The 14,472-nt window shown below is 48.3% G+C and overlaps 1 protein-coding gene across 3 annotated transcripts in view; it reads right to left on the reverse strand.

Moving 5' to 3' along the window:
* The window catches only part of PLXNA4 (plexin A4), a 527,428-nt gene that overhangs the window by 93,297 nt on the left and 419,659 nt on the right, over nucleotides 1-14,472 (reverse strand). For all 3 annotated transcript variants that reach the window (XM_058426822.1, XM_032761769.2, XM_058426826.1), the window contains exons 6-9: nucleotides 11,607-11,730; nucleotides 10,716-10,869; nucleotides 9,443-9,542; nucleotides 6,882-6,996 (exon numbers count right to left, since the gene is read on the reverse strand). In XM_058426822.1, the coding sequence (XP_058282805.1) occupies nucleotides 6,882-6,996; nucleotides 9,443-9,542; nucleotides 10,716-10,869; nucleotides 11,607-11,730 (493 nt within the window). The remainder of the gene's footprint in view (nucleotides 1-6,881; nucleotides 6,997-9,442; nucleotides 9,543-10,715; nucleotides 10,870-11,606; nucleotides 11,731-14,472) is intronic.

Below are 14,472 nucleotides of genomic sequence, written 5' to 3' on the forward strand. Positions count from 1 at the left end.
TATATTGTTTCAGACACACACACACACACACACACACACACACACACACACACACACACATATAAGATCACTCCTATGTTCTAGATAAAGACGCTAAGGACACCGTTTACCTCAGTCTGCCCATGGCAATGATGAGCACAGTATTTTCACCCAATCACCGTACTGACCTTTATCCACAGATGATTATCCAGCTTCCATCCAAAAATCCTCAAAAACATACTGCCCTTCTCTTTTGAGGGAGGCCATTTCTCTGAACTATCATTTGAAAGGGCCAGCTTTTGGAGGATGGAAAACACCTGTATTTAATAAGATTCTTTGGAGACACATGCATGCCAGAAGAACCCAACTCCCTCGGAGGCTGTTTTGCCTGTGGCTACATTCTGCAGTTCTAAGAATGCAGGGGGGTGGGAAGTGGCAGCAGCTCGAGGCACAAGCACACCTTTAAAGGCCTGGCATTCAGGAGGTGACTCCAGCGAGCTCCAGGTCAACTGTCCAGCCCCATGCACATTTTGGTCTCCACTGAAATGCACACAAAATACAAATCGCACTGCTAATTGCAGAGGGCAGGAACACAAAGCCAAAGTACAAAAGCGAGAATGATGACTTTCTATCCACCATGTCCAGCACGTTAGTGACTGCTTTATACAGAGGCTTCATTGCATATTTAAATAATTGAACAAGGACATAAAGAATGCAGCCTAGCTGGGAGAGAAAAGGCTGCCTTCAGGGCTGGTGCTGCCTACAGATGGGGGGGATAGGCCCTTGAATTTATAGCCCCTAGTGTGTTTACAAAATGAGGGCTTTAATTCTCCTATTGTTACAGCAAGATTGGGGAAAACAGAGCTCTAGGGAAGAACAGGGACCTGGGGGGCAGCTAAGGAATAAATGATTTGCAGGTCACCTCTCCTCCGTCCAAGTCACCTCAGCTTTCATCAGTCCCAAAGACAAGCCAGCCCTAACCCCAACTAACCCCCCAAATTTATACTCACCTTCTCAGAACCACAGTGCCCAATACAAAAATGTAACGCATCATATATTTTCTTGCTGTTCCCCAAGTTTATAATGCCATTAGTGTGATCTATGACAGGCTGGTTTATAGAGAGAGCGAAGTAATAATATAGAAAGAAAATACCCATAACCTGAAGTGGGGAGGGGCAGGCAAGATTGATGGAAAGTGCAGTTGTCTGGAGGAATGGCAACCCAGTAATTGAATACCTGGAGTGGGGGTGGTGCATGGGTGGGGAGCATGTTCTGTAGCTGGATTTGCTTTTTTTTGCTTTTTTTTTTCACAGGAGGGTGAAAGGCATGGTGGGGTGGTTTTTTCCCTTGGGTTGGATCCCAGGAATGCCTTCCCTGCAAGAAGGGCAGCAGAATTGCTGACAAAGTGAGTTGGTGATTTCCCTCCAGAGTCCAGTCGGTGGGTCAGTGCCCTTGGTCTGCTCCTGTCTCAGGGCATGGGGCTTATTTCAGCACCAGGGGCAAGCGGCAGCCCATGAGCTAGGACTTTCTCAGCCTTGCCGGGTCTTCAGTCCTGGAGAGGACTTCATCCCTTTGATACCGGCTTTCATCCTGGCTCTGAATTTCTTTTCAGGGGTGTTGGGGTATTAGGGGATGTTTGGAGAAGCTTTCAAACACAGCTTTGCAAATCAAATAGAATTCATTTTACCTCCTCTGATCTTACAACTATTCTCTGGAGTAGGCAGACTGGTTGAACTTCAAGAGGAGAGGCGTTCCTGGGAGCCTTCTCGGTGAGCCTGCACACCTGGGGGCCAGATGTGCTTTGCCCTCCTTGCAAAGCCTCTCTAGTCTGGTGCCCAGAGAATACAGCTTCAGCAGCAGCTCACTTTGCTTTTCAATTTAGATGAGAAAAAACAGCAAAATAGTCCATCAAGGACAAATTTTGCCAACAGATTTGCTTTTGCAAGGAAGTTCACCTTTGTTCCTCAAGCATCATCTTTAAGTGTGTATGCCTGATGGGAGGTCCAGGTTGGCCTGTGGAGGAGCTGGGGATGGATTCCGAAGCCACCTGGGGACCAGTGGCTGCTCCTGCTCAGTAGAGGGGTGGGCTTGGCTTTGTTAATGGCTACCCAAGGCTCTGGCAGCTGATCTGAAGGCCCAGGGCTGTTATCACAATGCCATCATTAGTTGAAATAAAATCATTCCTTGTAACTGGAATATAGTTACTATAAACAACATATGTTATTGGGCATTCTATTTCTAATAATTGTAATTATGGTAGAATACTTGCCATTAATATAATAACAACAATGATTGACCAGTTCTCTGTTCCAGACCAATAACTTCACCTGAACGCATTCTTTGTTCAGGAAAAAAAAAGGTAATTCAATATCCCTGGTAGTCAACAAAGCTACTGTTGAAATGGAAGACGCACAGATGAAAGCATTCCTGAGATGCAAGACGGTGCCGGGTAGATGAAAAGCCACCTGTTAGCCTCACTCTTAGCTAACAAAAGGACACTGTCTGCATCCCCTCACTCAAAGGGTAAAAGGAAATGAAAACCCCAGAGATTTGCAGAAGAGTCACCAGGGCCTGGGTATACCTTCATTCCAAGATGGTGGGCCTTGGGCTGGATGTTCAGTGGAACTGCAGGCCCTGAGGGTATGGGTCACCCTGTTAGGTAAAGATGGTTGACCTAAGCCTTGACTTGACACACCCTATAATCGCCAGCCCCACTGACCACTTTTTGGGCATGGATTTATCTTGGGGGCTTTCCAGCTTCTTTCTACTTACAATGACAGAACTTTAGAGATGATGTAGACCAAAGGCCTCATTTTACAGATCTCTAAACACAGATCTCCATAGATCTTCTTCACCTTTAAACCTCTCACAATGCCTTGAGTATGACTGAAATGCTTAGGGTAATGAAGAATGGACAGTTAAATTGTAACAAAACTTGAGAGTATCGTGCTGTGAGTAAGCTCTTCCCCTAGAGTAGTGACAGGACACAGGTGTCTGGGGGCTTCCATAAAATCACCTTTCAATTGGGTAGTTTTTTTTTTACCCCTTACTCCTGCTACTGTCTCTTCCCAGAAACACATATGGTAATGTTCCACATAAGGATGTTTCAGTCAATGACAAAGTATATATAGAACAGAAGTCTCATAAGATTATAATATTGTATTTTTACTGTGCTTTTTCTATATTCAGATATGTTTAGATACCCAAATACTTCCCACTGTGTTATAATCGGCTGCAGTATTCAGTACAGTTACTTGCTGTATGGGTGTGTAGCCTAGGAGCAATAGGCTATGCCATATAGCCTAGGTGTGCAGTAAGCTACAGCACATAGGTCTGCATAAGTACACCCTATGATGTTCGCACAATGACAAAATTGCCTAATGACACATTTCTCAGAGGGTATCCCCAACAATAAGCAGCCCATGACTGTATATTGCTAAAATAAGTACATATAGAATGTAAAAATATAGCAAACAAAACAAAACAACATAAAAAAATTCTCATATTTACACTAGCAGCCAGGAACTGTCTTTTGAGTTCTGAGGACAATGACCTCCTTTCACTGACTCCAAATGGCTGGAGTCAGTCAGTAATCCACACATACTTCTTTACTTGTTTCCTCTTTGCCACATTCACTAGGAAGATGCTACAACAACCATCACCAGGTGGCCAACTCTGGTTCATCTCTATGCTCACATTCAAAATGGCCCTGGGATTGAGCTGGGTAGAATGCAACCTCCAAACCTGGACCAGAAGCTCCCCATTAGAGCTTCCTTTTCTTAGAATAAATAAACACCCAAGGTAAAGAGGAGCCAAAATGTATTCGTGTGATAAGGGAGGCATGGGCGATTCCAAACTACCCCAGAGCCCCTCCCTGCCATGGCCTGCCAGGCTCATCGTACCATGGCTCATGGGAAATGGAGAGGATTTCAGTATGGCAGCAAGAGCTTAGTACATACAGCTCCATATCCTTCTCTCAGCCATTTCCTCCAGACTAGTTCCTTTCTCTGGGGCCCTAGCATCCCATCCTCTGAGATGCTGTGAATCCCCAGCAGTCTTTGCTTGTGTCAGGTATAGAGGGGTGTCCCACCTGGCTTGGAGTCTGGGTGCTTGAAGCCATCATTCTTCTAAAGGGATCTCTGCATTGCCCTGGGACACATGGTGGGCTCTTATTTTATTCTTTTTTTTCCCCTTTTCTTTCTTTTTTTTTTGAGACAGGATCTTGCTCTGTTGCCCAGGCTAGAGTGTAGTGGCTTGCTCATGGCTCATTGCAGCCTCAATCTCCCAGGCTCAAGCAATCCTCCCATCTCAGCCTCTCAAGTAGCTGGGACTACAGACATGCATCACCATGCCCAGCTTACTTACTTACTTACTTATTTATTTTTATTTTTTGTAGAAAAATAAAAATATTTTTCTATTGGGGAGAGTTTACTATGTTGTCCTGACTGGTCTTGAACTCCTGGGCTCAAGTGATCCTCCCACCTTGGCCTCCCAAGGTGCTGGTACTACCATGCCTGGCCTTATTTTATTCCCTTCCGGTTCTTTTTCCCTCTTTCTGAGCAACAGAAGGAGGCTCCTCTTCTATACTTAAAAGAAAGAAATTTGGTACAAGAAGAGCAAACAAGAAAGAAAAAGCAGAAATTCAAAAGCTTCCTGCAAGGTAATTAAGTGATTAGAGGCCTTCAAAATCCATCAGCTAGCTCAATTGTTTTTGCTTTCAGTTTACTCTTGGGCCTCTCCGCACATAGAACCTCTGCCAGATACGGCAGTCTGGAAAGCTGGAGAGAAGCTGAGGACCACTTTGTCTCAACTCCCATCAAGTTATTTGCACGTTTCAGACCAGAACAAGAAAAGGATTCTTCCCACATCCCTGGCCCCAGCCTTGGTGGGTCAACCAGTCCTTCTGCTCCTGAAACCACACCCTGAGACAGACCCAGCCAGGCTGATGAGACTGTGCAGCCTTTTATTAAGGACATGCCCTTGCTGTCTGACTCACCTCACTCTTATTACCTTTATATCCATGTTGTCTTTGTTAAAGTAGAGAAGTGACACATAAGTATGAGATTCACACTCTTACATAAATCCAAGATGCAACCACTCTCCTCCCTTTCCCTATAAAGGGACAATCTCAGCCAGGGTCTCTTTTCCTGACTGTGAATCCATAGTAGCTATTTCCAGGCACGAACAGATTCCCAGAGAGGGAGTTGGTCTTGTGTCTGAGGCTTCCATAATCTCTTCTTGTTTCTGTCTGAAACTTGCAAGGAACTTCATCGGAGCTGAGACAAAGGTTTTCAGCCTCTCTCCAGCTTTCCAGACTAGTGTATCTAGCAAAGGTTTTATCTAGCAAAGAGGCCCAAGAATAAAATGCAATCAAAACATTTGAGTTATGTGGAGGCTTCCAAAGGCCCTGAGTCATTTCATTATCTTAATGAAGGTTTTCAAATTTCTACTCTTTCTTTCTTGTTTGCTCCCCTTGTCTGTTACTCAATCAGGATCATCCTCTCCCCAGACAACATCTCCACTCCTTGCTTTTACTTCTAAAATGAATCACTCTGCTTACTGTCCACCTGCAGAACTCCTGCTCAGCCATCAGGACTCGGGCAAATTGGGATTTGGGCCTGGATTTTCTGATGGCTAAGCACAGTGCAGTCACTACCCACTGTGCTAGGGGGCCACCATGCAGCAGGTGTTAGTGTGGGGTGTACATTGACCTTCCCTTTCAGCCTCAGATAATAAACAGCTTCTCTCCTGCCATGACGGTTTGGCCAAAGGTAAGATTCTTAGTGGGGTATGAGTCTGGGATGGGGAGGGCACTTGATGGGCCTGTGTGTTCTCTCAATGCCCCTCCTTCCCCCCTCCCCCCACCAAATCCCCTATGCTTCCTGCACCTGGACAGGTCCATTCTCTCACAGCTGTGGGGCTGGCCACATGGTCATGACACCTGTGTGGTGTGTAAAGGGGTCTGAAAGATACACCCAAGACTAGGGGTGCAGGGGAAGGTGCTGGAGCCTGCTGAGTCCAGTGTTGGCTGAGAGTGTGAGAAACCTGTCATGTTTGAACAACAGACTTTTCCAGAGGTATACCTGTTATCCCAGAAGTCCTTGCCCACACTCTGACATTCCAAGAGAGGTAACAGCATAAGCAGAAAGTATTTTTGGTACAGCGAGGATAAGTGTTTAAGAAGAATAAAAATTCAGAGGGAATAGAACGGTCACATTTTAGCCTTAGAGCCAAACAGTATCTCAGTGATTCTTCAACCTGGATCAAGCATCAGAGCCACTGGGAGGGCCTGCTTAAGCCCAAGTTGCTGCACCCTGCCCCCAGAGCTTCTCATTCAGTTGGCCTAGGGTGGATCAGAAGACTTTGTATTTCTAGCAAGTTCTCAGCTGATGCAGATTCTGCTAGTCTTGGAACCATGCTTTGAAAACCACTGCTCTAGCTCACAAGCTGACCATTCTTTCATTCTCATCTCTCTCCCTTTTACTCAACTTGCCCTCTTTGGGGGTCTCACTTCTCCTCTGTCAACAGTGCCCTGAGGAACAGCTGAGGAGTCTGGACACAGTCCTGCTGTGTACCTAGAATTATTTCTAGGACACACCAACACACCCATCTCTTCGGAATCTTTCTAGGACCCACCTGGTGTGTGGAGGATCCTTCTGGCTGGAGTGACCTGGGATACACCTTTGTCTGTAACAGAACCTCCAGGGCTGATCCAGAACCCACAGTCCCAGCACAGAGTTTGGCATATTTCTTGCTTTTATAAAGTGGACGCTTAAGAGCCAGGAGGAAGGGGGTGGTCCTGCACAGTTTTCCTTTGGTTTCTCCTCTTAAGGGAATGCCTCTCTTCTGTGTCCCATGCTCACAACAAGAGGCACTCACCACTCTGGCTGCCAGGGACCTACCTCGGGCAGCTTCACTCGGCCTTCCTGGAAGGAGCAAGTCTTGGGGTCATGGGTGCAGACATGCCGGTATTTACACCAGTGGCAGCGGTATGGACTCTCCACGCAGGACAGGCACCTGGGCACAGCAGAAGGGAGGCACAAATCTAAGAACCTGGATGAGCCCAAAGCAGAGGGCCTGAGTCTCTAGGGTCTAGCAAAACATTTTTAATATTAAGAGAAACCACCATTGAATGTGCAGGAAGGGCAGATCTTATTCACATCTATCCCTTTACTCCCCAAGACCTCAGGAAGCTAATGGTCTCTGGTTTCCTCACTTTCCCATATGTAGCTGACAACCCCGTTCCCCCAAGGCCAAATTAGCCCTCCTCCATCTCCATGGGATAACATCCTCCTTTTCAAAAGAGGGAATGATAAGGTCTGGAGCAGAGGGCTTGTGTAGAGAGACCTGAGAGTTGGGGCAAACAAAAGATTAGGTTTGTATGCAAATTGACTCTGGGTCTCTGCTGCAGAGAAGCCACCTGCACCTTGCCTCAGGAGGAAGTGACTGAGGCTGCTGTCTCACTACGATGGCTCCTACACGGTTGGCAACCCCACCTTTCCCCTTTACCCCAGGAAACCAAGACAATTTTATAAGAGCTCCTGATTCCTTAAAAGCCCAACTCAAATGCCTCTCCATACAGGCTATGCCCTTCATGGTGTAGATGGCCACTGCCCCCAACACAGGTTTGTTGCTTTGGCCACGAATAGGCCACACTCTCCCCACAAGCCATCCCTCCCTCCAGAGCACCATTTCTTCTTTCCTCCACCTGACTACCTACTTGACCAAGGAAGAGCTGGTCACCCTGGGCCCTTCTCCCATGAATCTCTTGGCTGACATCTCTGGGACAGTCCTGACCATCTTGTGTCATATCTCACAATTACCTGTCCAGCTCCTCTACTAGTCCACAGGCCATCAACTCCTGGAGGGTAAGGATTGAGTCTTTATGTTGCATTGATTTTTGACTCCACTGTATCTAATGAGCAACACATTCCCTTGCACATAGGAGATGCTTAAAATCATTTTATGGGCTTAATGAAAGCCTCACACATGATTTCACCTATTTACTCTGCTTCCCCAGAGGGGAAAGAGAGGAGGGAGGGATTAGGCCACTGAGTGTTAAAGATAGGGACAGCTCTGCCGCAAGAGGCAAGAGGAGAGTCCCAGGGCTAGAGCAAGTCATTTTTGGCTGGAAGGGCTAGATGCCTTCTTACTTGGGGCCCCAAAGAGAGCTAAGCTTTAGACTCACAGCTGCCATAAGCAGATCAATAGACCCTAAAATTCCACCAGCCTAGATCCCCAAAGTGTCTCTGGTCATGTTGGCTACCTATCATGCATGGAGAGCAAAACAGGAGTATGTTAAAGCAAGCAGGGTTTTTTGAGGTCAGGTCCCACGGTTTGCTCTGTGGAACTCTGGGGATGCCATGGAGTTCCTCTGGAGAATGTGTAGTTTTCTGGGGCTCCTAGGGAGAGGGGTTCCAGGCCCCCCAACCTTTAATCAGAGGAGCTCCTGCTTCCATCTATTCTGTATATTGGGCATCCACACCTACTTTCAGTTTAAGATTTCTATGGTGAGAAGAAAAAAAGGCTGGCCCATTTACAACCTGGTCCAACCCCATCATTTGATAAAGAAAAGATAATATAATAATAGCAAGAACACATGTGGTGTCTAAACACTGGGCCAGACATGGCTCTAAATGCTTCTCCTTAGCGTGGCCCTTTTACCCCTTGTGGCTGTCCTGCGGCGTAGGCAGAGCTGATATTCAGGGCTAGCAGCCAGCACAGGGTGCCAGCCAATGACTGCTCGGATGGGACAGTGCTCCTGCCACGTCAGTTGGTAAATATTTGTGTGACGCCCTTGGAAGGAGCACTATGATTTCCCTGTTGATAGAGGACACTGGGGCACAGAAGGGTTGAGCTTCCCAGCTGGTCCGGCTACAGAGCCAGAGCCTCTGCCCTCCCCACCTGCCATTGGAAGTTGGATACTTAAGTCAAACGAAGCTGGAGCCGGAGTCAGGCTTCCTGACCCCTGAGCCAGAGTCCACCCATCCCATACCTTTCTGCCTCCCTCTGGCCCTTACCAGCCTGTCCTCACTCAGCCTGGGCAGCCTGTGGAGAGCTGAGCATGTGATTGAGTGGTTAGACCACTCGCCCCAATCCTGGACACACACTGGGGCTTCTCTCCCTCCTCAGATCCCTCCTCTGCCCATGGAGTTTGCTCTCTGTTCTTCATGTGGGATGCACCACCCCACAACAGATGGTGGAGATGGAATTGAGTTAGAAGGATTGATGTCAGGGAAGATGTATGCGCTAGGGATGCGGAAAGCCCCACTCCATAAGTTCTCACTCTCTGCTCTTCTAGTCTCTTTCCATTAACCCTGTGGGTACCAGAGGAGAGGGAGTGAAGGAAGCCTCCTCTGGGGCTTCTAAATGGTGACTCCCTGGGAATAATGATGGGGTTTTCTGATCTTTGGATGAAACTTGACCCCAGGAACAGGAAGTGGGTAAGGCTGGGGCCACTTACGAATTGTGGACACTGCAATTGTAGAAGACAAAGCTGGTGCTGGCGAAGGTCATGCCGGTCTCCTTTGATTTGAGCTGAAGCTGTACAACATGGTGGTCCCCTACAAGGAGAGATGGCTGAGGGGTCGGGGAATGCTGAGGCCCCAAGCCAGGGACTCCCTGACCAGTGACACATGCTGGAAAAGGGAGCCTGCTCCCCAGGGTGCTGTTGGCTTAACAGGGCTCTGACTCAGCAGACCCAGTCCCAGGACAACCCTGAGAGCAGCTGCAGAGGGCAGTTCTCGTCTATTCTCCCTGCCCACCGTATCACTTCCCCTCTTCCACGTGTACACACACAGATGCACACTGCCAGGGATTCAAATGTGCATTTGCATGCATGATGTCCTGTCTAGGCTCAGAAAATTGATTCATAACCAGGAGAAACACATATGTAGACTTCTAGGAATGCAGCCACAAACTGCACAAGAGATTTTGCATGTATGTGTGTGTATGCATGAGCTCATTCCCTGTCTCTGTAAAGAGAGCCCCTGTTCTGACACCACCTCCCTCTGGGGGGCTCAGGGCTCCACCAGGGCGGGAGACCCTGGAATCCTCAGCTGGCGCCAGGGAGGAGCTGCAGCCCATGTTTAATTCACAGCCCTGACCCTAGGCCCCCACTTCAAGCCTTATTCTTTGCCTTCCCTGAGAGCCTCATTAATCAATCAGCTCCGAACAAATGTGACAAGCCCAAATGGGAGGGACAACATGGAATCAATCTGCCCAGGCTGGGCCTGTCCCTCACCAGCATGGATCCTCTGCCCACTCCTGTCTTTCCCAGGGCAGCTTGCCCCCAACAACATGCAGCTCTGGGGAGGCAGAGTTGGGGATGCAGTTGTCCAGGGTCAGAGACCGGCCGTGTGAGCACCCCTGCTCCTGTTCAGTGGCCTCCTCCACTGACCCGCCAAGCCAGTGGAGCAGGCTGAACTTAACCACAGGTTCTGCTGCTGTCCTGGCCTGCCCGTCCCCACCCTCGCTGCAGCTGCTCCTTGCCCAGGATGAGGGTGACTCTTGGGGACTAACCTGGGGCTGAGACAGAAGGGCTGTAATAGTCAATGCCAAGGGCAGTGGAAGGAGATTTCATCCCCCTCTTCCCATAACACACCCACCAACCCATGCCCCTTCCTCTGACCCTCTCCTGCCTGAAGGTTCCTTCAATCCCCCCACATCTGTCCTGAGTTCTTCTCATCTAGCCAGGAGGAAGAAGTGCCACTCAGCTGTGCCTCCGGGATGCTCACCATTCTCTGTGATGATCCGGGGCACCTCCTTGGCTGCAGGGGAGTAGCACTGGATCTGATTGCCCACCACCAGCCCATCCATCTCTGACAGGTCCTCAAAGGTGCAGTTGACGCCAGCTGACAGCTCCGGGACATTGTACGTCTCCAGGACCAGCTGTGAACAGCCAGGCAGGGGGAGAGAAGGAGGAGGGTGAAATGAGAAAAGGACACGTATGGAATAAAAAAAGAAAGTGGGAGAGTGAGAGAGATCACAGGGAAAGCAAAGACAAGCAAGAGGCAATATTAACACGGAGAAGAGACTCAGGTTATTAGGAGAGTGGCACAGAGGCCGTGGTGAGATGCAAAGAGACAAAAGAAACCTCATTAAGATGGAAATGGATTTGGTCCCTGGAAACAAGAATGCTTAGGGGATTTGCATGGTGCCATTTTTTGATCAGGACTGAGGCGTGGCTGATGGAGCACCTCTTCCATTAGGCCCAATTTTGGAAAAATAGAAACACCAACCACCAAGTGCCCAGTGCTAGAACTTGGAAGTCACCTGTGCCCCTTTCTGTCTCTGCACATGCATCTTTCCCATTTTATAGTTAAAGATATCATTCCCAACACCCTTTGTCATTCTTTGTCACCCTTTGATCATTTTTGGTGATGATGCTCCCTGTCTTTCCACTCTTTATGAATAGAGCTTCTTCCCCAATAGTCCTGTCCCTGTCTCCTTCTTGCATCCCCCCATGGACGCTTAATTCTTTGATATCCTGCACCCTTCTCTCGAGCTGCTTCTTCTGGCCAGGCTTGGCCCAGTCCTCCAGAGGGGCCTTGGGCTGAGGCACTTTTTAGTGAGGGGAGAGTTTTCCTTGCATCCCTGGACCCCACCCCAACCCCCATGACCCTTACCAGCACGTTGTACTGAGAGACGGAGATATTGTTGGGATGGACCGTCAGCCGGACACACTGCTTCATCTCCGAGGCAAACCTGCGGGGCTCCTTGGACCGCTCACACCGCTCCTTCCGGGTGCAACTGGGAAGGACATACCCTTGAGTTACTCAGGAGATGGCCGCTTGGTCCAGGGAGGGGCGGATGCTGAGGTCAGGCATTTCCAGCAGCTCCCAGGATGTGTCCAAACTCAATGCGCCCAGAGCTAACTTTTTTGTGTCCTTCCTCAAGCCTGGTCCTCCTCCATCATTCCCATATTTAGAGAAGATGGCAATTCCAATCATCTCTTGCCAAAGGCAGAAACTTGAGAGTCATCCTAAGTCCCCTCATCCTCTCCAAACTCATATAAGGTGTTGCACGGTTCTGTCTATTCACCCTCTCTGCACATCCTTAGCCCTTGCCATTCTCTTCTCCTCCTTAGGCAACCAGAGATTTGTTTTCTTCATATAGAAAATATACCTCCTTGCCTTTGAACATGCCAGTTCTTCTGCTGGACTTCCCTCTCCTCACTTCTCCACCTGTCCAGGTCCTACTTTTTCTTCCAGCCATGGCTCAAGATGCACCTGCAATCTCTTCTGCCCACCCTAGGCAAAGTGAAGAGCTTCCTCCTACGATCTCATAGCACCTTGGAGTCTCCTACTTTAATAAGTCTGGAATTTCTTAGATTATATGACAATTATTGGGCTAAGTGCAGCCCTCTCCTACCAAGTAGGAGCTTCTCAAAAAAAGCAGCTATGTTCGATTTATTTTGGAATCTCCTCATGTAGGCAGGTGGGAGAGAGGGAAGGAAGGATCAAAGGAGCTAAGAACTATAGTTAAAAGCTTGCTCTGGATCAGAATCCTGGCTCTAAGGTTTGCTGTTACTCCTCAGTGCTCTGTGCTGTGCAAAGCATATGGTGTCACAGGTGGACCACGTCCAGTGTGACCTGGGATCTTGCAGTCCTAGGTGATGAAGGTTTGTGAAAGATGCATGTAAAAAACATGGAACTCTCCCGAATGCAGGCATCACTTGAGGTCACTGCACGGAGGCATCTGAATTTCAGGGAACAGTATTTAATCCAAGTCAAGTGAACTTTGTGGACATGGGGCTTCACCAAGTGGTCATGATTTGGAAACTCTGGACTACAGATTCTGTTGTGGGGTGGGGGCAAGCAGGGTCCTCAGAAGGGACAAGATGAGAGAAGATGAGACAGCAGGGAAATCGCTCCAGAGTTGCTGATCTCTTTTGATTAAAGAGAAAAGATTTTACAGAGGAAGGAAGATGTCAGGAGCCGTTGCAGGGCAGGAGGAAGCCCCGGGCAAGGAGTTTATTAGGACACAGAACAGCCAGGGATAGGGAATCTACATGGGGAGGGAGCCTTGGGGAGAGAACAACTGACTGTCTCAGGAAGCAGACAGGTGTGGTGTGGGGCAAGGAGATGAGGGAAGGGGGTACCTGGACACCTTGAGCTGCTCTTGGGGTAACTCAGGCTTAGGGAAAGCTATGGGGGTTTTTCCTCCCAACCTTTGGCCACAGCAAGAGGGACAGCCTGGGTGGAAAGCCTGAGAGGAGAATCTAGCAAATGAAGGAGAAATCAATGAAGGCCATGGGCTAAAGCTGTCCCTCTAAGGATGGGATAAATGGAGGGACACAGGGACAGAACACAGGACTTCAGAGTAGATGGATGTGCAATGCAAAAGTAAAAAACAACCCTGAACAGTACATTCATGGCTGCGAGGTACAAGCACTTATTAATAGGCACATGATACGGGGTTTACATTGTCTAGCGTTTAAGTCTCATAACAATGCTGTGACAAACCCCACCTTGTCAGGATGTGTTGGGACACAGATGCACCCTGCAGCCTGTGCTCCACTACAGAGCTCTATCTCCTGAAGCTTCCAGACTGAGGAGTGAGGGGCAGACCCCTTGCTGCAGACTAAGCTGGTTCTGCTCACCATCCTGATGCCCCCTTCATGTCCTTAGGGCAATTCAAACATTTTCCCCTCAGTCTTTTTGTCTAGGCTAATCACTATTTTTGCCTGGCACTGGGAAGCACTTTGAGTGTTATTGCAACTTGTTGGATGAAGATAAATTCTCCAGGGTGCTTCTAGGGAACCCCCTCCCAGGAGTGAAGGATCAGGCATGAGTGTGGTCACCCCCGTGGCACTTCCTTGCTGCTCCAGCTGACCGATGGCAACAAGAGTGTCTGCCTAAAAGACTTGGAAGTTAATTTACCAGGCCAGCTCCTCTGCGAGGACTCCATTACCTTCAGCCATTAAGCTAATGTTATGGACTTTTCCAGCGTGTCTGCACTGACATCGCTATTAACAGTGTTATTACTCCCATTAACAGCAGACCCAGAGAGCTGGTACGGGCTTAAATTATTCACTGACTCCCCAACTTTGAAGTTCCTATTTCTAAGAGCAATCAGTAGGTCTGAAAAATGTCTTTGATTAAATTATGAAGAGAGGGAAAAGCAGAGCTGTTTCCAGGCCAAACATCACCTGGAGTTACCAAATAGAGATTCAGATAGAAAAGACAGGACTCCATCTCTCTTCCAGGGGTAGGGAGGGAGAGGTAGCACACAGGTGTTTGCTTGGGGGATCTCAGGACAAGTTCTACGTGCATTGCTTGCTGCTTCCAAAGTTCATGTGGTTGCATCTTGCCACTGCTCCTGAAAGCCCCAAAGGAACTACTCATCACCTTCCCCCAATTTTAGGTTTTATAGGGAAGCCACCTGTAATTTACAATTTAAACATCACATTTAACTGTATAATCTTGGGCAAATTACTTAACATCTTGGTGCCTCAGCTTTCTCATCTATACAATGGGGACAAAACAGTAC

This window comes from Hylobates moloch, unplaced genomic scaffold, assembly GCF_009828535.3.
Source record: "Hylobates moloch isolate HMO894 unplaced genomic scaffold, HMol_V3 SCAFFOLD_1, whole genome shotgun sequence".
In the NCBI taxonomy this organism is placed as follows: domain Eukaryota; kingdom Metazoa; phylum Chordata; class Mammalia; order Primates; family Hylobatidae; genus Hylobates; species Hylobates moloch.